The following is a 25,713-nucleotide window of genomic DNA, read 5'->3' as shown; positions in this document are numbered from 1 at the left end:
GGCAGCTCACAGTGGATTTCTTAGGTAGAATGAACATGTCCAAACAGTAGCAAAAGAAATGTTACACATGAGAGCAGGCAATCTGGTCTATTACATCTGTCGTTCTGATTTCCTACTTTGTAATTTATTAATCCACTAATCTCATCCATCCATTTTGTGATGATTACCAAATGTGCAAATGTGCTCTTTCATGTTTCAGTGATTCATTTTTAATAGTTAACCCTACTCTAAGTGGAAGCATTTCTCACTCCAACAAAAGCTATAAATATTCTAGCAAAATGTCTCCATCCTCTACACAACTATTTGGGTTACACTTTCAAAAGTAGTAACCCTCCTTAGACGTTTCACGTTTTATTGTGCTACAATATAGAATCATAATGTATTTAATTGTGAGTTTACACAAACCCTCTATAATGTCAAAGTGAAAACAAAATTCTAAAGATCCTCCTAAATTTCTTATAAATGGGAAAACAGAAAATAAGTAATTGCTAAATATGCACCCCTTTGCTATGCAATGCCTTGCGCATGCTTTTCCTATCAATATTTTTATTGGAAAGTCACATGCTCAAACAGAATTGTTTTAAAGACAAATTAGTTATCAGTCAGCAAATATCTTAAAGAAATTCAAAAACTGAAGTAAGTGGGTTCAATTCAGTTTTAATTCAATTCATGTCAAGACAATTTTATTGTCCCATTTGGGGAAATTCATTTTACAGGACACTCCTAACATAATAACACAAGGACAGACAATGCTTGCATTAATATACAGTACAGAGCTCACTAATTAATATTTGGTGGAGCCACCTTTTGCTCCAGTCTTTCGCAATCTGTGTCTATCAGCTTTGCACACTGATTAGAAGTGATGATCACCCATTCCTTTGGGAGATTTGCTCCAGCCCATTCAGTTTTATTGGACAGCGATTGTGGACCACAATTTATAAAATGGTGCCACAGATTCTCCATGGGGTTGAGGTCAGGACTTGAGGTCAGACTGTGGTTTTTATCTAGTAAATATGACTCCACTTAAATGGTGAACAGGCAGAGGCCAATGGTAAGGCAATTATATCCTCGTTAGGGCAATTTCTTCCACCTGTAAACCTAGAGCTACCAGAGCATAGGGTAGTCTAAATACTTTCTATTATGTCACAGGTGCGTTAATTCAGGTTTAAAAGACTGGATTTGCTTCAGAATTTGTATCTTTTGCACCTGTTAATACAATGGCAAATACTGTATAATTGCTATTCTACTGTTAATCACCTAATATTGTGAGTTAGACATGTGTATTGACCCAGTGATGTGGTTGGGTGTACAGTATTACTAAACAGGTATAGCATTTTCACAATGAAAAAAAAAGAAGCTGCTGTCTTGATTTGGCTATGTTTCATTACATTTGTGTGGTTGCAAACCCACACAGAAAAAAAATATTTGTAATGCATTTGTTGGCTATGATTTTTTAGATAGGAAGATCCCGATTCTTGATTTTGAATCTTCTTTACTTCCCACCTGATAGCAGATACTGCAAATATGAGAATTACCTAACAGTAGGAAATATTTGACAAAAAGACCATGGGCCATTAGAATAACCAGTTTCAGGGTCAGTTTACATGAACAAGACACATCTCACGCAATTTAATGCCAAACAACTTTTTTGCCTACTACAAATTTGGAAATATTGATTTTATAATCATTATTTCAATTTGATTAAAATAAATTAATATCTCATTGAATTCTAAAATGTGCAGAAAACATTTGAGGAAAAACAACCCAAGGAGAGAAATACCTAGGTTGCTTTTGGATATGCCTGGGAACTTTTCAACTTTAACATAAATGGCAGTTCAAATTAGCATTCATTCACAGTACACAAGAAAAAAAGTTAAAAATGCCAAGAAGTAATTTGTCCGTTATAGTTTGTTAGGGTGCTGGTAATTTTGTGTATTAAAGACCCCACAGAAACGGCTTTCATGTTGTTGTTAGGTACTGTATTTTGCTTCACATATGCACAGCGCTCAGTGCACAGAAATGGCTTCTAACACTTACACTTCTATTTGTGTTAAATACTCCCAGTTTCTTTGTGCTTGAATTAGTTGCTGTGCTTACTTTGTCGGTGGCTTTCAAGAATTTTAATACCTGGATCAAATCTCCACCAGGCCTTCTCTGTTCCACATTAAAGACTTTAATGTATAAAATAACTTTCCGTCCGAGAATTATTATGGTTCTTGTTCTTCCCACTCTTTTCTGGTTTTATATAAAAGGATTTCCCATGTATCTGGGACCTGAAATGGCACTGAGCTAGAAAACTAGATTGCCATTCTTGTGATAGATACCTGCCTTGTGTTAAAGCAGAGCTATAGAAACAACACAATGGAGAAAGAGAGTCAGCGTCTGGAACTAAACCCATCTGAACAATATGTAAGCTGATCAGTGCATTACTGAAGTTAGAATAAAGCGGAGTGCTGCTAAAATGCATTGGGAGAAAAGGTCATAGCCAAATTTAATGATAGGCAGATAAGAAACTGAAAAAATCTAACCACTGCATGAACAGAGCTTAGATCATGAATAAAGTCTCATCTCCTCCTTTGCTATTAATATCAAGCAAAATAATCTGCTCCGAGATATAAAAGCTCAGATACTATTTTCCATATAAACAACTCTAGGTACTACAAAGACAGATGAGTGTGTGAGGGAAATGTCAATTATACAGTACATGAGTGAGTAGCTGGTAAATCTATATACCTTACATTTGCTTTTAGATGCACATTTATTTATATATATTCCTCTGCAGAAATATATCAAGTTAATTTAACTGTGGATGCATGCTGAATTAGATTCCCTGTAGAAATCCTCTCTAGAAGTGTGTTTTATTGATTTATTTGTATTTGCCAGTATCTGTCATATCTGTATAATAGGCCATGATAGCATCTCCAGAGATGTTTTGCTTTAGAGAGATGTCCCCAGTTCTTTATAGGTACTTTATAGGATGTCAGTGGTGCACACAACATGGAGCAAAAATCTTTTTGTTGGTTTTATAAAAACAACAGCTGCAATGGACTGGTGTCTCATCCAGGGTGTATCCTGCCTTGTGCTGGGATAGGCTCCAGTTCCCTCACGAAAGTGAATTGGAAGAAGCTATTTGAAAATGGATGGATAAAAACAAAAAAGACTGAATAATATTCAGAAAACCGAACTTTTTTTCTGTAGTATAAGACAGCATTAATTAGATTCTCACGGTACAATGTTTTTTGGAATCAGAGAGCAGTTAACTATGAGTTCCCTGGAAAAGGACAAAGGCTAAAGTTCAGGGAGAAGTGAGACAGCTTAGCTTTGACATCATTCTCCCCAGAACATTCTAAGTGCCGTCTCCGTGGCAACTGCTGAGAAGCTAGAAGCCCGCCTGATGTTCTGGCTGTATAAACTGTGGGGTCTGTGTTTTAAGGAAGGGGGTGTGTTAGAAACAGTCCACAGCTACAGAATACATTTGGCAAAAGACAGAGATGAGTGATAAATCTAAAGCAGATGAATGTACAGTTTTTTTCCTTCCTGAGACCTTTAGCCCCCACAATTCTAATTATTTCTTTCTCTGAAGGAGTATATAACTATAGAACAGTAATATATTGTATATTAGGGTTCACTTTATTAACAACCTTGTAATAAAAACAAAACAGAATTCATACATGTTAATACATTCTCCTTCAGTGTCTGCTACAGCAGCGGCTGTAAGTGATCTCTCTCGTTGGATAATTTGTCATCGTCTGTCCTCAAAATTGATTACATTGCAAGGCTAGTTCAAATATTTTTTGAGCTGCGATTGGCTGATGTAATCTGATATCACTGCCTGGCCACATCATATGCATGACTTGTGATAGACAGATGCAAGACTATTACTATTACATTGCTTATTTAAGGCACTGGAAAGATATTATTAAGACTTCTATATCATGGCTTATAAGTCTGTCTTTGCATGTCAGTTGAAGTGGTCATAAAGACATACTGAAAATACTACATGTGATTGTAACATCACTGAAAGTAGAAGAAACATAAATGCTTTTCCATTTCCTTGATACACTCCTATTCATTATTAAGTAAGAACTCTAGCAGTGCAGCTAAATCTGTTGCAAAGAATATCCTGGGGAAAAGGGAGAAAACCTTACAGAAATGTATCTTGCTGCCAGCACAGCAATGTCCTTCACCTCTACTGTGTTAACTAATGTGGAAATTCAGGAATGCTCTGTAACTCAGTTAAAAGGTTTTTTCTTTTAATAAAAATAGGATCATTCTGTTCTTTTTACTGCACAGCTATATTTTTCTTTGTTCATTGTAATATGAAGCAAGTAATCAAAAGGCTTGTGCAGAAATGAAAAAAAAGGTTGGCTTAATAAGATGAGAGAGTTGGCTTCACTGACAAAGTGTGAAGTACTGGGGATCTTAATTCCTAATGAAAGGCTGGCAGGCAGATGGCAAGCCTGCACTGAGCTGTAAAATGAGCTCCCTGCTGGCTGGATCAGATCCTGGAGCTGTGGGGTAAAGATCCTTTCTCCTACCAGTTTAGTATAAATTGAGTGAGATCCATGGTGTGATGTGGCCCATTCCTAGAAGCATTGCAGGTTTTTGCTGACACCTGCTGTTCCCTGAATGTTTTGCAGCTTCACCTGTGCCTAAGACGGCCAAGCGTCCTTTTACTCTTAAGGGAATTCAAGGAGTCAGACCTCTGTGCATTCTGACTCATGCTTTGCTGGCAAAAGAAAATATTTTCCCATTAAAATATAGAATATACATCAATGTATTTATATACACCTTCACTTCGTGCTTTTAAGTTCCTAAATTACTACTTACGTTAAAGCTCCAATATATTTATGAAAAATAATATGCAGTACTGTACAGTATATACCAAAGTTTGCATTCTATATTTTTGTTAATCTGTTATGGTTCTGAAATCTATCCATAAACATAAGAGTATTAAATAAGGTAGTAAAATATCTTGTTTTATGTAAAGGTTCCATTCACTGCTGATCCTGAGGATCCCTAGAGGATCCAGGGGATGCTCAAGAGCTAAACATTAGTGTGAAAATGGCCTGTGTGGTTCTCATTCTAGCATCCAGAGTAAAGACCGTTCACTAGACAGTACTCTCAGCATCACGGTCTCATCCCTCCATTCTTTGATTATAAGTCCAGAACTCTATTATTACTCTACTTGCTTTTAAAAATGTGTAAAGTAGTTCTATTTCTGCAGAAAAAAGGACAAATTTTAAACTACAAATTCTACAAAACTCTTTTAGTCAGTGTCTGATTCATGAGTTAGAGGTCACATTTTCAGTGGATGCCAGGAAGCAAAATCCAAACCCAAGGAGACCTACACAGTTATATTAAACACAACTCACTTGTTGACTGTTCTGGCATTGACAGAGCGAAAACAAAACCCCATGGGCCCATTTAAATTCCGCTCAGGAGAAAGGAACCAGCCAATGGAGCAGTGAAGTGTGCTTTCAGAATGTTGTATCTATGCAACCAATGGGCACATGCTCTGAACTGGTTCAAGCAGGGCCAAAAAATAAGGTGCACGTTTGCATTAAGCACTCTTCAGTGCATTCATTTAAGCAGGAAGAGTTGCAGAGAGTGCAACCCCACAATGAAAGACATTTATAAGGATTAAAGCATTGTCGCACTAGCTGCTAAACTTCACTTTAAAATGTTTCCTCAGTATTTGTGTACCTCTGCCAGAGTCATTTCGCAAGAAATGATTGTACAGCTGACTGAAGAGTCTTTCATTATTTCAAATTGGGAAACAGTGTCATCGTTCTGCTGGCAGTCACGAGGCAGTAATTAGTACTCAGTGGCCATCATTCATTCCGGAAAGGCAGGTTCAGGCTGATTGAGAATTAGTCCTGATGTATGTAGTTACTCTCAGAAGAAGTTTATAGCTTGACCTTAGAATTATTTTCTTAGCTGGTTAACTTTGTCAGATGTCAGAAGCTCAGCAAAGCTGGTGGAACAGTGCCAGGACCCTTGGTCTTAGGATGGAAGGTGGGATCAGATCCAGTTTGAGTCTGGATAGTCCAGATCAAAGCAAGGACCCTTGGTGATGGTACTATAACAGTCTTGCATTAATAACCTGTCACAGATATAGTTTGGCATGGGCATGTTTTTGCAGCAATAGTGTGGAAAACTCCAATACCAGAAGATCTGCATCCACATTTCCTCCAATCTCCTCCTCCACAAATAGTGAAGCAACATCAACAACATTTTTAATATAGTAATAAGGGGTTTGTGATTATTTTATTGAAGAAATATACATAAAGAATATTAGGTGATTCGAAATAAGTGGAGAAAATTATTTTTCTACGTGAACTGAAAGACAGTGTGTAATTTGCTTGCCAGGTAGTTGTTGCCAAAGAGCAATAGTAGTAGTTGTAGAAGTAGACTTATTGCTGGTTTTACATTGCTGATATCTTGCAAAGGTGTTTTTTATTTTCAGATTTTTTATTTGTCTCACAGTGCCACATTAAACTTGCCTTTTGCAGATTATGTTTTTCAGTTATAAATACTAAAACTGCTAATTACAAATAATGTGACCTGCTTTTCACAGGTGCTCTTAGTCTTTATCAGTCCCTCAAACAGGGTTTACAAGTGAGTCTGATCACAAAACCCATTAATCCTGAGTCTATCTCACATTTCAGTCTTGCAGTGAACACATATCAATCATTACTTGTTATGTCTTGACTTTTCTTTTTAACAGAACAGAGTTGTTCATAGAGAACATAATCACAACTGTTATATTTTTAAACGTTAAGCCTAATAATGATAAAAAAACAACAAATAGCATGTGATGCTTTTAAGCCATATATACTGTATCTATATTGAAGTGGATCTTTGGAGAGAGAGAGCTGCAGGTGAATCACTGTTTTTATAAAACTGAATAGGAACAGAGTTTGATTTACCCACTCTTAATTTGCTCATTATTCCTTTCTTTAGAATCATGATTAATAATCACCAAAAAACTTAATTATGTGATTTTTTTATGATACAAGAATTTAAATAAATGACATTTAAAAGGCTGAGAATAAAAGGTCCAAAACTAACTACACAGTGCAGGAATGTCTATGTGCACATGAGTCCTGCATTTTTCATTTTGTTCATTACACATCACTAACAATAGTGTTTCCTTTACATTTTATATCAAACATTTAGTTTAAGAATGCCATTCAGCAGCAATATCTATACATCTTAGATGAATGAATATGTATTATTGTTTCTGTCTGGGAGGTTATCCCCCTAGATGAGGCTGTACCTGGAAGGCATCTCCTTATCTACATGCATCCTTACAAGAAATTATTTTTCTATTTTTTGAGTTGCTCTGGACCTTTTAGGAACACAGCTGTCATGTAAATCTACTACTTGTATTTGCTATTATAGAACACCTATCTGTTTTGTTTTTCTATGTATGAGCCCTGAGCTTTCTTACAGGCTGTGCAGCACATTTGCAAACCATTTACATGTCCTACAAGCACAGCAAGCATAGTGCCAAAGCAAAATTACAGTAAGGGGATGCTGTGTGCTTATTTAATGTTTAACTAGTGGAGCATAAAATCCGTCATCAGAAGTGAAGACTCATACTATGCTATATTCCACTAAAAGGGGAATTTTCCACTTTTGAAGCTTTATCAAGTATTAATATTGAGAAATGTAATAAATATTGGTAAACGTTTGGTGTAATGTCCATCAAACTATTAGGGGTTTCAACATTTCATTTTATTATGAGCTCATTATTTAATCTGTTAGGCTGTGATTTTGACACTCGCTTGGTAGAGGGTAGGAGATTGTGTTTTCTCTGTTTTGAATTAAAATTAAGTTACTGTATGCGAGCACAAACCAGAGAGAGGAAGAAAGTAGACCTCGGGGAGATTTGTTTGTCCTTTAAGGCTTGTGTACCGGTTCCTGCCCTGCCAGTTCGCCCCTCAGTGCCTGGGCTCGAACCCGGGTCTCCGGCGTCACGCAACAGGGAACTTGCCAGCTGAGCTAAAGGAGACCTCCCCCACCCCGGGTGGCTGAGATCCCTGTTATACACAGGGGCGTATTCATTACACTTGCAGGTTACTGAAAGAGCAGAGCTGAGGCAGGAGTCACGCATGTTGTGGGTGTTTAGTTCTTTGACAAAGTATTTGTGTTTTACAGGCTGTTGAGCTTTGATGATTTGCAGAAAAACACAGAGAAGTTACAGTGTTTCTTGATCTTGACTGCCAAGTCCTTTGCAAGTCAAAAAGTCTTCATTTGGAAAGACAGATCTGAGAACATGCAGTTGGCATGGAATGTAAGTGCTTATGCAATCCAGAGAAATCTAACTGTAAGCTAAATCGCACTATTTAAAAATACACTGCTGTAATAAATAAGACATAAGACAGCTTATCTAAACTATTCTATCTGAAGAAAAATATTTGTACTATGGTTTTAAATTCTATCAGAACAGAAATGGAAATTAAAACTAAGCACTGTTAAGTAGTTTTCTTTTTCCTCGGTTGTGCTTGTTCGTGTAAGCAAATGTGTATGTCTGAGCAAGCACAGTACTGTCCTTCATTCTGCATCTGCACTCTTACCAAGGAAACATCAGTCGCAAAGGATTTATCACATACGCTCTTCTATGAGATGGACAGAGCTTTTTTCCATTGCAATACGAAGCACAAGTGTCCGTTTCTTCGATCAACTAGCAGGAAGGACCTGGACTGCCCTTTCTTTTTTTTCCAAACACACTTGATTATCAATTTAAATGTTTCAAAACATGACAAACCAAAACAAGAACATTTCCCACACCCCACAAAATCACCTTTCACTCCCAGTGGTACCCCTCTCTGAATCTCATAGATTTTCGGAAGGAACACAGAAGTGAAATTGGGCACAAGTTGAAGTCCAGTGTAATAAATACTGCACTGCACTGCAGCATTCCTGCCCCAGCATCCATTTTTTCTCTTGAGAAAATTCAGAACTGGAGTTACCATTTAACAAGAGCATCTGGTATGAGCAGAACATTTTCTTGTCCAAAATAGTGGACATAGAAAAAGAAACCCATCTTCAAACTCTAGCCATATCTAGACACTGTCAAAACATGTTAAACATCTCTCCACTTAACACCAAACTATAATTAAATACATAATTATAGGACTTGTGTCACACTGCAGCTTATCAAAGTCTCAAAAAACAAATTCAGTAAGCCAGCAATACAGTACCATACAGCAATTTTTATTTACAGTGCCGAGCAAAAAATCAGAATCAAATCCTAGCTTCATCTCTGGTGCTCTGTTTCAGCTTCATGAAATCTCTTTACTATTGTCCACGCAACTAATTGCTTGAAGAAATATGGAGAAGTGATGGACTTCTGTGTTGATCTTTTTTTTTGTGAAATTTGTGGTATCTTTACACTAAAACCACTACAGGACTCTGGAGAATATAGTAGTAGCAAAAACTGTTGTCTACCTACTGTAAATCTTGAAATCCATATGGAGAGACTTTCTTGAAATGGAAACAATGTTGGATGTTAGCGAGCAGACATAAAATGTAAAGTTAGGCAGAGCTTAGCTGCAGAGTGGGGAATAATATTTGCTGTCAATGCCTTTTCAATAAAAAAATAGAAATTTTAGTAAATTGTGTCCTTCATTTTCAGTAACCTAAAACCTTTAAGAGGACAGAGAACTGAAAAATTAGAAACCACATCCATGAAATGTGGTTTAATATGGAAAATTGAGCTTGAGGAAAATTAGCAATGTATGTAAATCTATTCAAGTCTGCAACAATTTATTTTCAATTCAAGCTTTATCATACCCTGGAGGAAATTTGTTAGTGTTTTAAAAAAGACTAAATCTCAGTAACAATAATTGGAAATGTATTAAATGTTTGACCATCAACACAGTATTGCACTTTTTACCAATTAATTTTAGAATATGACAATACTGAGGGACAGGTGCATATAATTTTAATCTTGTTAATGATATCAAAATCCATGTAATCTAGAAACAGCTGTAGATACTCCTGCTGAAGCAAAGTCTGTATAATAATCAGGCCTGTCTGTCTGTGGTGTGGCAATATGTTGTTATAGGCCTGCGAATGCCAGGATAGCACTTTAGCATACACCTTGGTTTCAGAGCAGATCACAGAACAATAACTTGCACAGTGTGAGATTGTTATCTTTTATAAAATAACAGGATTCAAAAAGATGTCTGACAGTGGGTATCATTTTAAGCAGAGCGGTACCTAAGTGGGACCAATAAGCAATATTTTCTCCATTTCATAGCAATTTCTTCTTTAGTTCAGTATTATTGAGCCTTGGATGTCCCATTTCTCTTATAACTAAATTCTGATCAGGCAGAGGTCTAAGTTAACATGTCACAAACAACACTTCCCCATACAGGAGGTCCAGAATTAAAGTACAGGCACATCCCTCACTGACAGCACCATAATGCCTGCAAGCACCCAGGAAGCCACATAGGTCACTGTCTCTCAGTCATTTCTGTCTCTCTGCTTGGGGAATGGCATTCACTGTGAGCTAGTGACATGAGCCCAGCTTGACCCAGGCCTTGTTAAAAGCCGTTCAGACCCCCTGAAGCTGAGCCAGTTGTGTGCCAGTGCTTTGAGAATCATAACTGCAGTTGGCTAATGGCCCCAGTGTGACAGAACCATGCTCTCTAGACTACAGTGCCCCTGCTGGACTCTGAAATACTGGACTCTTCTCCTGAGCCTTTACTGCAAAACACTTTGATGACCATGTCTGAGACATACAGTAGTTCATTTGAAAATATTGTTCCTGTCAGCAGCAGGACTCTCACATTTACAAATACAACATATTGTATAGAATAGGTATTGAGAGAAACATCTTTCAATCTTGACAGCATGTACTGAAAGAATGTAGACAATAAGAATCCATCACTGCCATTTTAATCTGGAACTGAAGGAGAGAAAGGCAGTCCTGCACCCTAAAGTGGATTACAAAGAGAAGAAAGAAACAAGACAGGAATAATTATAGGTTTAGTTGTGAGATTAAAAGATATTGCTGGCATTGCTGAGACAGTTGGGAGGAGAAAGAAATAATTGGATGAAAAATAAATGCTTCTTTCTTTGCCCAGCTCAAGAACAGCAATTAAAGACTTCAAAACACATAGTCTTTCACATTGCAAAACATTTCCTTGTTTTGTTTTTTTGCTTTTAATATAATACACAGAGAGAATAATGAAGTCCCCTGTTTTACATGAAATTGGCAGCCTTTACTGAGGTTTACTTGCAGTACAGTAATTAGCCTCTGTGGCTGTAATGGGCCTGTAAATATGCATGAGTTGACGGACTAACAATTCAGGGCCCTCGTTTATTCTCTGGCAGGGTGCTCCCTGTTCCCTTTATCCTAAACGAGTCACCCCCTGCTGACTGGTCTTTTGTGAAGCAGAGTCTGCTGCTGAAGCATAGCAACAGGGACTGGAGGTGAAAGCCAATGGGGGGTTTTCAAGGGCTACACTTTGCAGTTCAACAGGCCAGGTAGACAACAGAGTAATCATTAGTTGCTATGGCTGTCGTAACTACAAGTGTAAATCTCTTTTTTTAGCTCCCAGTTGGTATTTTTCTGCACACTCTGGTACAAAACTAATTTGTATTGTACAGCCTAGAACAATAAGAATAACAAGAAATATAGCTCCCCCCTCGCTCCACTTTTACCTCCTTTGTGAAAAAGAAATGGCTCAACAGAACTAACGGCAACCTTGGTTATGATTTGTCACTGCTTCCTGTACAAAGCTTTGTTTTTGAGAGGAAGTCATCTTAAAAATTGAAACAAACTACTCAAAACAATACTGTTCCTTCGTTCCATTAAATATCCTTGTCAGAGAGTTTGGTGTCCTGGAGAAACAGATGGGAAGAAGCTGTATTGACTGAATGTGCAGTAATGATTTCTTGTTCACTCATATCATTGTGATCTTAGTTAATTTAAAATTATTACAAATCTTTGTTTTGTATATATTTTTACCCCGCTTTATAATATATATATAAATTGATGACATACAGTGCCTTGCGAAAGTATTCGGCCCCCTTGAACTTTTCAACCTTTTGCCACATTTCAGGCTTCAAACATAAAGATATAAATTTTTTATTTTATGTGAAGAATCACCAACAAGTGGGACACAATTGTGAAGTGGAACGAAATCTATTGGATTTTTGAAACTTTTTTAACTAATAAAAAAATGAAAAGTGGGGCGTGCAAAATTATTCGGCCCCCTTGCGTTAATACTTTGTAGAGCCACCTTTTGCTGCGATTACAGCTGCAAGTCGCTTGGGGTATGTCTCTATCAGTTTTGCACATCGAGAGACTGAAATTCTTGCCCATTCTTCCTTGCAAAACAGCTCGAGCTCAGTGAGGTTGGATGGAGAGCGTTTGTGAACAGCAGTTTTCAGCTCTTTCCACAGATTCTCGATTGGATTCAGGTCTGGACTTTGACTTGGCCATTCAAACACCTGGATACGTTTATTTGTGAACCATTCCTTTGTAGATTTTGCTGTATGTTTGGGATCATTGTCTTGTTGGAAGATAAATCTCCGTCCCAGTTTCAGGTCTTTTGCAGACTCCAACAGGTTTTCATCCAGAATGGTCCTGTATTTGGCTGCATCCATCTTCCCCTCAATTTTAACCATCTTCCCTGTCCCTGCTGAAGAAAAGCAGGCCCAAACCATGATGCTGCCACCACCATGTTTGACAGTGGGGATGGTGTGTTGAGGGTGATGAGCTGTGTTGCTTTTACGCCAAACATATCGTTTTGCATTGTGGCCAAAAAGTTCGATTTTGGTTTCATCTGACCAGAGCACCTTCTTCCACATGTTTGGGGTGTCTCCCAGGTGGCTTGTGGCAAACTTTAGACGAGACTTTTTATGGATATCTTTGAGAAATGGCTTTCTTCTTGCCACTCTTCCATAAAGGCCAGATTTGTGCAGTGTAAGACTGATTGTTGTCCTATGGACAGACTCTCCCACCTCAGCTGTAGTTCTCTGCAGTTCATCCAGAGTGATCATGGGCCTCTTGGCTGCATCTCTGATCAGTCTTCTCCTTGTCTGAGCTGAAAGTTTAGAGGGACGGCCAGGTCTTGGTAGATTTGCAGTGGTCTGATACTCCTTCCATTTCAAGATGATCGCTTGCACAGTGCTCCTTGGGATGTTTGAAGCTTGGGAAATCTTTTTGTATCCAAATCCGGCTTTAAACTTCTCCACAACAGTATTACGGACCTACCTGGTGTGTTCCTTGGTCTTCATGATGCTCTCTGCGCTTTCAACAGAACCTTGAGACTATCACAGAGCAGGTGCATTTATACAGAAACTTGATTACACACAGGTGGATTCTATTTATCACCATCAGTCATTTAGGACAACATTGGATCATTCAGAGATCCTCGCTGAACTTCTGGAGTGAGTTTGCTGCACTGAAAGTAAAGGGGCCGAATAATTTTGCACGCCCCACTTTTCATTTTTTTATTAGTTAAAAAAGTTTCAAAAATCCAATAGATTTCGTTCCACTTCACAATTGTGTCCCACTTGTTGGTGATTCTTCACATAAAATAAAAAATTTATATCTTTATGTTTGAAGCCTGAAATGTGGCAAAAGGTTGAAAAGTTCAAGGGGGCCGAATACTTTCGCAAGGCACTGTACAAGGAAAACTAAAGTAAAAGGTCTTTAAATGTTTTTGTTCTATTTTTAATTGTACCAGGTCTAAATGTTTCCAGGTCATTGTAACATGATGTTTTCTATAACATTAATATCATCACACTCCCGTTTCATAGAATTATCCTTTTACAATTACACACAGTATACAGAGTTATTAGTAATTGTGTAGAAATATTAATTAGAAAAAAATATTTTGTATTTATACACATACTGTAGTGGCCTTATATTCATACAGTATTGTACTGTATTTAAAAGCAAATAACCACGTACATTAAAAAAACAGAGGCCAGATTAAAACAAGTTTTAATTTGAATAACTTTGTTGATCATGTACTCTATAGAAGGTTGCACAGCAGCTAATACAAGTCTGTGCTCTATTTAGATAAGTATATTTAAATTGTTAATACCACAATTTGCTGTTGAGGTGCTATACTGTATGCTCCACTCGAAAACATTTATGCATTATCATTTTAATGATCTGTTGCAAAAAAGTGGTGCTAGCAATATCACCTAGATGAACAACGTTAATCAGTAATATACTGTAATGGATGTACTGTACTATATGGTAATGTTTGTATATCCGTGAATTTGACGTGATTCTCATGGGGGGCATGTCAGGAATTGTAGTCCAGTTTGTATGCGGTTTATTCCTATTACCACTATTAATAACTTTGCACTTGCATTTACTAACCACTTCATCCACTTCAGGGTCGTGGGGGGCTGGAGCTTATCCCCAAAATCAACAGATGCAAGGCGGGCACACCCTGATGCCAGTCCATCACAGGGCACACAGACATAAACACACACACTCACTCCAGGACCAATTTTCCCAGAAGCCAGTTAACCTAACGGTATGTTTTGGGGCTGTCGGAACACCCAGAAGAAACCCCTAGGAACACAGGAGGAACATGCAAACTCCACCAGGATAGCACCACAGGTCCCGAATTAAACCCCGTACCCCAGCTCCGGGAGCCAACAAGTCTAACCTCCTAGCCACAGTGCTGCCCCGGTACTAGAACATCTACCCATATAAATCTCTAAATATGTTGATTTCCACAAAATAATGTTCAAAGCATCAGTTCTACTGGATTTGTAGGTTTCAGGAACTCCAGTCAGGCTAGTTGCCTGAGGGATGTTAGCAGACATGATCCAAATGAGGACTCTTTAGTAGCAGCATCCATTATACTAGGTTGTAGAGCCTGAGAGAGGTACTTGTCTGTCATCCTTGAACACAGTGATGTTGCAAGAGAAGTCATGGAATATGAAAACAAAGAAACTGACAAGCATTAACATTCCATACTATACATCATGCATTTTTGGTATATAATTTTATAGAATTGAAGGTCATATGTAGCAATTCTAAACAACTTGTGTTTTCTTTTCTAGAGGCCCCGGGTCAGGACTTCGTGACCCTGGACTACAGGCTACGCTACTACCCCAGTATCACATATGCAGTCATAGGCAGCGCTGTCATCTTTGTCCTGGTGGTGGCGCTCTTAGCCCTAGTGCTACACCACCAGAGGAAGCGCAGTGTCCTCCTGCCCCGTGTTGGGCAGCCCCTGCAGCGCCTGCACCAGCCCTTGCTGTTGTCCCGGCTGGTCATCCTGGACAGGCACCAGGCCTCCGCTTCCTACAGCTCCAGCCGCGGCATCCAACTGCTGTCCGGAGCCCTGTATCCCCGCAGTGCAGCTGTGGACTCACCGCCTTCGTACTCTCAGGCTGTCCTGGACCTAAGGTATTCGCCATGATCCAAGGGTCGTGTGTATAAACAGCAGTATTGCCACATTCAAACCTGATCTTGTTAGATCTTGGAAGCTAACCAAGGCAGGGAGTGGTCAGTGCTGGGATGGGTAAGTTACAAGAAAACAACAGGTGCTGCTTTAAGTGGAGATGATAGACCAGCACTCTTTCCTCTGGAGAAGAATTTCCAGTCCCAAGCCCCCTGCATGCTGACCATGGCACTATGATGTAGGATATACCATGCTTCGGATGAGCCATTAAGACTACAAGTGGTCATTAAATATGTTGAGTGACAAACAAAAACCAACTTCAGTGACATGAAATATTGTCTTATCTTTAGCACGTGCCATTTGACCGTAATTATATTATTACTAGGTTTCATGGAGGCCCAGCATCTAAAAAACAAAGATCTTTCACTGAAAATGATCTTTGAAGAAAGATTCCTGAGTGGCTTAACTGGTAAAGATGAATCCAACCAAAAGGTTGTGAATTCAAATTTGTGCATACCCTCACTAGCCAACTATACAAAACAGATATCTAGAATACGCGTCAAAATGTGCATCAAAATTCACGTCAATGGAAAGCCTACTGCAGTATACTACGGTTCTGTTCAGCATGCCGCACTCAACCCTTCACAGCTCCAAGAAGATCGATAGCTGACACGTGTGTTGCATTAGATGTTACTGAAATTATTATGCAGTGCTTCACACAGATGTGCGAATCTGCCTTGTGTGCGAATGTGCGAATCATGCTGTCCTGTAGACCCACCTCAGGCTGTATTATGTATTTTGACTACTTCCTCTCACATGAGGAGAGGAACCCCTGAACCTTCCTAGGTTGAGGGTCAGGGCTGTCCACATCTTTGCTGCAGCTCATGCAGCATGCCAAAAGGGCTTGATGGGTGGGTAGATCAGAGGAGCCAGTCTGCACTCTCATTGGCCCAGGAATCGCTGCTGTAAACCGATATGGAAAGACACAATTGGTCATTTAAAATTTGGAGAAATTATGATACCATTTGATTTAAAAATTAAAATGTGAAGTGTAATGCTATAAAAGTAACTTTAGGAAAATTACTTTCAGGAAAAAATAAGATTATAGGTTGTTTATTTATCTCTGAATGTTCCATCTTTAGTTGCATATGCACTGCAGCTTGGAAATGGTATCTAACACTAAAATCATGCCATCTGTGTTGCCACTGCTGCAGTAGAGAGGAGTTTCTTTTTCTGCTGTTAGTGTACCAATCATTTGTTTTGCTGTGTTGCAGGTTTACATGCATTCTGAAAAAGGAAAAACCTCTTATTAGAAATGCCACAAAGATTTTGAAATTATGTTTTAGTTATATATCCTGTTTAACTTTCACTCTAATATGAGTTGCTCTTTCCTATGGACTGTCTGCATATTAAAAACAACAATCAAATATCAAAGGTAACTTTAACAACTAGTCAAGAAGGAAAGGGTGAAATCATTAATAACTTCAACTAGACAATTGGCTAAATATTTACAGGGGTCACCCTGAAAATAATTTCTTCATATTCATAAAAAGTCATTCCCAAAAGAAAAACACTGAAACTTTCATTGCTGTAGGATCTAACGTTCTCTGTTCTTGTTACAGGGTTTTCAAATAATCAGGGGACAGAGCTCAATTATAATCAGTCATCAAATACAGTTTCGACCAGGAATAAAATGGGCATTACTTTCTGGTTGACTCCCATCTAAATATGTTTTTTTTACTTTGTTTCTGCATTCACTTCACAGCCGACCTCCGTGGTTTGATCTCCCACCTCCGCCTTACCCCCCTGACACTGAAGAGTTATCCCCTGGCGACTTGCCCCCCTACCAGCCCAGGAGAGGCAGCACCTACACCCCGGGGACCCCTGGAGCCGAGGGCGGAGAGACTGGCTCACGGGACAGGTCAGAGCCGCGGCTGTAGCCACACAGGAGCATACAGGGGGCAGTCCAGCAGCAGAAAAGCACTTCCCGCTCTCCACCATGGTGCCTGAGAACATTCAGACGAGTTGGACAGCTGTACTCTCAACTCTGCGGACCACCCCCAACAGCAGAGCACTCCTCGTCCTCTGCCCACGAGATGAGATACCTGGTAGCATTTGGCTGCAGCCTAGTCTCTCCCTCTCACCCACATGGACTACGATCTGTGCAAAACGAGCGTTCAAAATCATCGCTCAGCATTGGACCAGGATTTATTTATTTTCCAAAAAGGAAGCTAGATGAACTAAATTTGAAAAACATTGGCCTTAATCAAGGATTCAGACGGAAGGTAAATTCTAGTCCAGCTAGTCCAGCTGCACTTGTGCCTTGCAGGTCATCACTTTGGAGTTGTTTCTGAATACATCCAGCTGGCTCCACATAACAACAACCTCAACCACCTCATAGCTTCACACTTACATGTCTGACTGGGTCTCTGAGGTTCCTTTAGGGGATCAGACAATGGCTGAAAGACTGGTCACAAGTGAAAATTGTAATAACATATCTGCCATATTGACTTAAGATAGTTGTTCGAGCTGAACAAATACTCATTTTAAATGTCCTAAATGGTCTTTCTACAGATTTCTAACAGGTACCATATGTTCTAAACATTTTAACTATCAGTTTTAGAGAATGGTATTTATATTGAACTCCACCTCCAGCACTTTTTGTTTGTGTTTGTGCTTTCCAAAATCACTGTGTAATATGTAATATAATACAGTCTTTCCATGTTTCATGCAGTCCAGAAACTCACCTTACCACTTCATACAAAGCATGGTGGTAAAACACATCATTGAAAAATATGTATATATAGTAACATTACATATGCCTGAAAATATTGAAGTATTTTTCCACATATAAAGAAATATATTTTAAAGATGTATTCTTTTTTATTAAAATTTGATTGTGGGGCTCATTGACATATTGACAAAAGTGCAGTAAGACAATTTGTTTTTGTCAAAAATAGTATTTTCAATATTTGAATATGTTAATAAAATATTTTCCTATATTTGTGAGAGGCACAAAGGTAACAAATGAGTATTAGAACTCACAAACAGCATTTGTCATGTTTTTTTGCCTCTCAGTATATTGTATTTCTCTAGCCAATTTCAATTGATTAAGTGAATATTTTAAAAGCAAGATACAGCTAGATTTAGGTCAGGATGTGGTACACTGGCAAGTGTTAAAATTGTGACGTCTTGCGTTTCCTTATAATAAATGTGTGCGTCTCTTTGGAGTTGACCGGCTGTTGCAACCCACAGCAGAGCTGCGGTTTCTTGAGCACCACTGAAGAAGCTCCCAAACAAATGAAAATCCCAATTTATCTCCCAATCTGGAATTCCAAAACCAGTAAAGGGCTTCAGAAAATAGAAAGTCATAATTAAAAAAGGGTATTTGGCATTTCCTGATGGCAGCAGGGTTTGAAGTATTTATCAGGCCTTATGCGAGCTGAAGAACAATAAACAATCAATCACAATTTGTTCTCCTGCCCTGGGGGGCCAGAGGGAAGACACAGAAGCAAGGTTAGTCATTGCTACCCCCTGCTGTATCAACAATCCATTAATTTGCTGCACTGAGAACAAGTTATTTTCTTTTGAGTTTTCCTCAGAGAGATTTACTGGCTATTTATGTTGTTTCATACTACACCAGCTGAACCGATTTGCAGTGAGTGGAATGATTTTCCATTAGAGCATTAAGTGATCCTCTAAACTGCTGATTAACTGTCATCTTCCCTTCATTTAAAGTGCACACATTTGTAAAATATTAAGAATGCATCCATACAACACTTGCTATGCTGCACCAGTCATTCATAAATGGAAACTGTCTCCATAGGTTTTCAAGTGACCTTTGATATAGATAGCTCCTTGATTTTGTTTGCCTTTTTAATTATTTTTAGTTCAGTTGTGTAAATTAATTCTCAAGTAGAAAGTAAAGTTTTGTGAATTGCAGTCTGATATTCAATGTAGAAAATTTTATAATGATTACACCAAAAAAGGAGAAGTGACTCCTTTTACATGATAACAAGGTCCAGGCATAGTTTTACACCACATTCACAAAGTCTTATTTGAATAACTATTATAAGGATCTTTAAATTAGATGTTACCATCTTACATACTGTATAGTATCGAGGCTTCTAAAATGTATCCTTACACCTTGTGGGGCGACACTTGTGAGTTTTTCTTTGTGATTGAGAGTTTCACAGTCTCAGGTAGATTTGCATCCAGAAAGTGCCCTGGTCCCATGGGACAGAAGGACTTATAAGAGAACAGTTTTACACTTGTGTCTCTGGTAATGTACTTTACATAGTCTTCTCATCCTTTCCCAAACTGCTCTAATTTTAGGATACGAAGAGTGGCATGGTGAGATCCCACCTTAATGATCAAATCCCCTGTAAAACATGTGTAACTTACTGTACGTCTTATTTTCCTTTACTTATATTGCACCAAAGAGAATCTCACTATAAGATTGTTTATCTTCGTAATCTAGAAATGCTCTTTAATATTGCATTTTTTATTATATCTGGAAACCACTGACAATTTCGTGGAATCCAAGTAAATCAGATTTTAAATTGAAACTGACAATGTTTCAAAACAGCATGTGTAATGCAAGTGAAGTCATTAGTGAGAGTATGCACATCTAGACATAAAAATTGTGCTAGAGTAGTAATGGACTGTATCTATCTAGTAGAACCTGATATGTGCTGTGTCTGCATGTTGGTTTTAGGAAAAAAAGATAGAAGAGCTTCATGTGATATTCAGACTCCCTGAACCTCTCAGCACCTTTTAAGTGGGATAACTGGTGATCAGTGATGCATTTGTTGTGATATAAAGAAAGCTATGGGCTTCTAATAAGAGACATCCCTTATTATCCCAATAAGGGCGGAGCGGTGGCTCTGTGGCTCAGGATCTGTGCCTGTGACTGGAAGGTTGCCGGTTCAAATCCCGCAGCTGGCAGAGGAATCCTACTCCATTGGGCCCCTGAGCGAGGCCCTTAACCCCAACTGCTCCAGGGGCGCCGTATAAACGGCTGACCCTGCGCTCTGACCCCAAGCTTCTCCCCTTGTCCGTGTGTCTCATGGAGAGCAAGTTGGGGTACACGTGATATTATCTTATATTAAAGGCTGTCAATGTTTGCTCACATAAACCTTATCATTATTCATCTGTGGATGCCTCTTATAAAGTTCATCTGAATGATATTCTGGAGTGAATGCATAGCTTACTGTAGCATGTACTGCTACACTATAAGCAATCAGCAAGTCAACTACTTATGCAGTGGAAAGTTATATGATTCAAATTGTCAGAAAATGCTTCCCCATTATCAGTACTGAAAATGAGGCATACATTTCAAATAATGAAAAGGGAATTTCACTTTGCAGTTAAAAAGTTTTTATCAGGTTCCTAAGTTCCTAAGTTATGCAGCTCACCCAAAAAGTCTCTGATGAGAATTGAAATCCTTAAATTAAATTTTATTTTGAAATGTTTCTTGTAAAGTTACAGCCTGTGATCCTCTTTAGTCAAATTAATCTTAAGCAAGAATCTTTATAGACAAGGCCAGAGGGATGATATTCCATGGAAGAACATTTTCCTGCCTGGCACTTCCACTGGTGTGCTCAAAAGATGGGAGAGGACCTTTAACGCCATCACTACAGTTTCAATCAAGAGAATCACTCAGCTCTGAAGACTCAGCTGTGTATTAAGGCTGAGTCATCGGGATCATGCTGGGAACCTTACTGTTTGACAGCAGTCATTTCTGCTCTGCTCAGCCTGGAGTCTGTATAGCTGTGTAAATAGTATTATTTAATGAAAAAAATGTTTGAAGGATTTGAAGTTTCTTTTTTGTTTATTTTTCATTTTTCTTCTGTTTTTCTAGTCTGTCTGATTTAACTTACCGTAGATGACACTGTACACTTGCTAAACTATTCACCTTTGCTTCAAACACATACTGGTTCTGTAAGTAGGAATTGGTAGGAGAACAGAAATTTTACTTTGAACCATGTAGGAAGACAGATGTTTCACGCTGATTAATGTGATCAAATCCCTAGCCTGTTAGTCTGGTTGAGTACCACTGGGTTTATATGAATGAGGGTTACCTGGGTTTCTCACCTGGTCTTGTCATGAGATACCCCAGCCTTCCATCAATAAATAGTAACTGTTTTTGGAATATTAAAATTATTTTCCTGAACAACATAATCACCATATGCATATCCATACATAAGGTATCACAAGGGAACAATGCAAAGCCAAGATAAACAGCATTTTCAAACTGGTGTGTAAAAATGAAAAATGTAATCTTTCATTTAAAAATGTTATGTTAAGACTCTTTAATGCTGACTTCAGTCTGTTCCACTTGGTCTAATCATTAATTCAGTGGAAACAGCAATGCTGGAGTTTCGGCTTTCTGTTAAAGGAAAGGTATCTCTCACTTGCATATTAACTATATCAAACTTCTGTCATCCACTAATGTCTGATGGAATCACTGCCCACATATGTGGACCCAGAGAGGCCGAACAGTTTCACATCTCACAGAATCAGGTGGTTCTTGAAGTTTTGTTTCACCTTCAAAAGCAGTTCTTCATCTCAGTTTCAATGTGGCATCCTAGGGGGTATTTATATGAACCATACATATAGCTGAACTGTAGGTTCTTGTTTGGTCTTTTAAAATAGTAAAATTTTCTGTTCGATATTGCATCTCAACAGATCAGATTCTGTGTATCAAACATCCGTAACGAGTCAATTAAACACTCCTTCATTGCAGTGCTTGCATACATCAGGCTGCTCACACAAGTCAATCGTTCTGTTGTTTACCCTGTGCTTCTGATCAATTAATATGTGTGGGAGGATAAGAGTTTCAATTACTGATATATATTCATATTGACAGCTGTAATCCTGAAGACACCTTTTAAACTAAAAATATTGCAGTATATGACACACGACAACTGCATGTTTAGAAATTTGAGACAAAAAGATGAGGTACTGTATTAAGCAATCATGTTTGTAACAGTTCTATGTATTTCTGTTAAAATGCTCTACCAGTTCCTTCTGAATTTATTTAATGGGCCATTAATCATTCTGCTACTAGGCATCAAGCCTTCAGAAAACTCACAATCCAAAGATTAATATTTATGCAGGGTTTCTTTAAAAGATCAGCTTCAAACCTTCATTCTGTAGCTGTTGGGGCCAGAAATCTTTCATTCCGTGTTTAACTGAGATTAAATTCAGGGTAAACACAGGAGCACAGCAAATAGTCTAAATGAGATATGTTTCCATTCTAATTCACACTGTACATCAAACTGGAAAATTATTCTCAGGTGAAGAGGAACAGCTATAATAATGTGTGTCCCTTTTATAGCTTTTTGTAAATCTACTGACTGTACAGTTTGTTTTCACATCATGAACTTTTTAAAACCTGCTGGGGGCTGTTTCATGAAGCAGGTTTAAATAATTCAGGATTTTCTCAAGTTAGCCAATAAGTGACTTCAGGATTGCTCTGGTTTCACAAAAGCAAACTCTGGTTTATGTTATCTGCTTAAAGTGATTCAGGCTTAAACAATCTGACTAACTGCATTCACACCACACTTCAGTAAGCAAGAAGGGGCGACCGTCGCATTCCTCATCTGCACCACCAAAACCACAGGGAAAGAACATGCCTCTTAATCCAGTGACCTTGAATTACAGCTCTATCAAACACTGAGGATAAAATCTGTTGCAATAGCGAGGAGCTATTGAAAAAGCCAGAGAAGACACCTGGTGAAGAATTGCCTATAAGTTGAATGTGGAAGTGAAATATCTCAAGCTAAGACAAAACTTAGTACACATGTATTGGCATTACTCAGCTTACATTGTTATAGCATTGAAGAGGAACTCCTCATTAAACCATTGTGCAGCTGTACAATGTTGTTTTTATGCAGCAGTAGCATCACAATAGCTGAACCCCGATGGGAGGATCTGGGGGTGGGTCAAGACTAAATTCAAAGTGCTAGTGTAACATACAGTGTAGTGCAATCCTCCGACTGAAAATGTTTCCTAATTTTAGCCAACAAGAAGAAAGTTAGACTGGAGGAGGAGCAAATCTCTTCAGCACAATAAAGAATATATTTCTTTAGAGAAAGTGGCTCCATTATCCCCAAGGGACAATTTGTTTTACAGCGCAGACAATATAAAGCAAAATCCACAAACAATCAATACATATAAACACGAGCAAGAGAATCAACTGCTGAGCAGCATAAAAAAGAACATGAACCTGTTGGTTTTTAAATTGGGAAATCTGTATCTGGTTTTCTGAGGGGAGTAGTTGGAGCTCATTAAACAAAGGGTGTGAAGGGTCATCAAGATGGAATATACTTTATACAAGACAAATCCTTTACTGAGATAGTCTTTTTCCCCAACATTCTTCTGGACTAAATCAGGTTGTATAGGTGATGCTTTTCCCTCCCAAACTGCAGAAAGTCTTATCCGGGTAAAAATGTGACCAAATTATAATTTGAAAACAATTTAGCCTACAGTAAATTAAATTTCCTAAAAAAAAGTGGACACTGTTTCACTAGAATGGTGCTCAGCCATGATGCCTGGCTCAGCTCTGCCACACTGGTGAATGGGAGGAAGGTCACCAGAGTGCAAAGGTGGGGAAGGAACTCTCCTTCCTACAGGTAGCAATGCCAGGCAGCACAGCACATGCGACAGTGACGTCACCCGCAGACAGAGTCATGTCCATGTGGCTGATGTGACACCGTGCATCACACAGCAAATAGTGGGATGATGGAAACTATATTATCTAGGTTGCATCTAGGTAACACCCATTGCTGGCACGCACGATTAAAAACTGATGGAAATAACTGATATTTTTATTGTCTTTTGTGCAATTAAGGTTAATATTTTTTAGACTAGAATTTAATTTTTTAACCGTAAATTGATGCTGTGAATTTAATTCAACATTGGGCCCTGTGTGGGCTTTAATGAGGAATGCTTATGCAGTCCAGTGTACCAAGTATATTAGGAAATGCTGCAAGAAATGTTTAGATCACAGTACACAGCTACAGGGAACAGAAGCTATATTTACAATGAATAGAATTACGTATGTTAATATTACCAGCTATTTCATCAGACCTCTGTTTGATGGTATGGCCAGGAAATAACATGAATGCACACAAAAACTGTTCTAGTGCAAATACCACTTTCCTAATTGCACAACACACTGCTTTACTGAAATTCTCTAAGTCACCAACACAGTCACAAAAAAAATACACCAGTCACAATGAATCTCAGTCCTAAAAGTGGAGTTTGAGTTTCTTTTAATGCTGAGCTATGACAAGCTGTATTAACAATGTATGACCTTAAGAGATCATGAATATAATGTAAAGAGTAAAGGTTTATTCCATGCTGAAAAGAGAAGAAAGGAAACACAACATTTAGGCTCACAACCGAAGAAGACTCCACAGTCAAAACATTGTGTTTCCTTTGGAATAAACCTTTACTTGTTTCTTTGCAGCCTACACAAGCTGACGCGGCTACCTACATGAATATAAAGTATACTGTTTGCTGAAACGGTATCTTTCAAATAAAAATGATCAGCAGCCTGTAAGGGGTTTTGGAGATCTCCAAACTTTCATTCTCTGCAAGGCTCTGATGTCAACTGGACCCCTAAAGAAATGTGAGTTGAGCTCTGAGCCTTCAGACAGGATAAGTTTGACTTAACCTCCCCCTGAGCAGATTAAGAATAGAGGATCTGTTGCTGTAGTTGCTTAACCAGATACAATTCCATCTTGCTTCTTGAAATCGAAAATCCAGCCTTTTGTCCATGTTTCCTAACTTTACAGATCAATCATGCTTTGTGAAACAGCCCCCTGATGTTGTCCACTTGGTATCCAACTGCTTTCTTTCGTATAGACTCCTGTATTATGGAGTTCTGTATTATGTTACTGATATGCTTTTTATTGTTTTCTAAGAAATGTATAAATGTAAAGTAATATAAATGATTTCACGCCTAATTTGTCGTCTGTATTTTTTTAAACCAGAAAAAGGAAGTTTTATTATTTTTCTGGAGAATGATTTATTTTCCACCACTGATTTCATTAAAAAAACACGTATATTTTGTTCTCTTATTGAAGGTAATCCTGTATTTTCAGTGTCGGTGGTATAAAAACTGACCTAAAGGAAACATTTTACACAATATCAGGAAAATAATAAAGTGTTAATAAATGTTGCTTTCTTGTTTTCAAGTTCCTTAATCACAAAGTCATTGCTTTATCTCAAGTTGCTTTAATCACAAGTTCATTGCTGATGTTTGTTAAAGTGACGGAAAATACGCCTGTATTGAGTCGAA

General features: G+C 38.3%; 1 protein-coding gene across 3 annotated transcripts in view; it reads left to right on the top strand.

Annotated features, from left to right (window-relative positions):
* Positions 1–25,378, top strand: part of ldlrad3 (low density lipoprotein receptor class A domain containing 3) — a 79,761-nt gene extending 54,383 nt beyond the window's left edge. For all 3 annotated transcript variants that reach the window (XM_015338392.2, XM_069181533.1, XM_069181532.1), the window contains exons 5-6: positions 15,058–15,406; positions 17,167–25,378. In XM_015338392.2, the coding sequence (XP_015193878.2) occupies positions 15,058–15,406; positions 17,167–17,341 (524 nt within the window). In that variant the 3' untranslated portion in view covers positions 17,342–25,378. The remainder of the gene's footprint in view (positions 1–15,057; positions 15,407–17,166) is intronic.
* Positions 25,379–25,713: the final 335 nt, after the last annotated feature.

The sequence above is a fragment of the Lepisosteus oculatus genome, chromosome 21 (genome assembly GCF_040954835.1).
Source record: "Lepisosteus oculatus isolate fLepOcu1 chromosome 21, fLepOcu1.hap2, whole genome shotgun sequence".
In the NCBI taxonomy this organism is placed as follows: domain Eukaryota; kingdom Metazoa; phylum Chordata; class Actinopteri; order Semionotiformes; family Lepisosteidae; genus Lepisosteus; species Lepisosteus oculatus.
The sequence above is the reverse complement of the archived record's forward strand: the minus strand, read 5'-3'. Positions and strand labels throughout refer to the sequence as shown.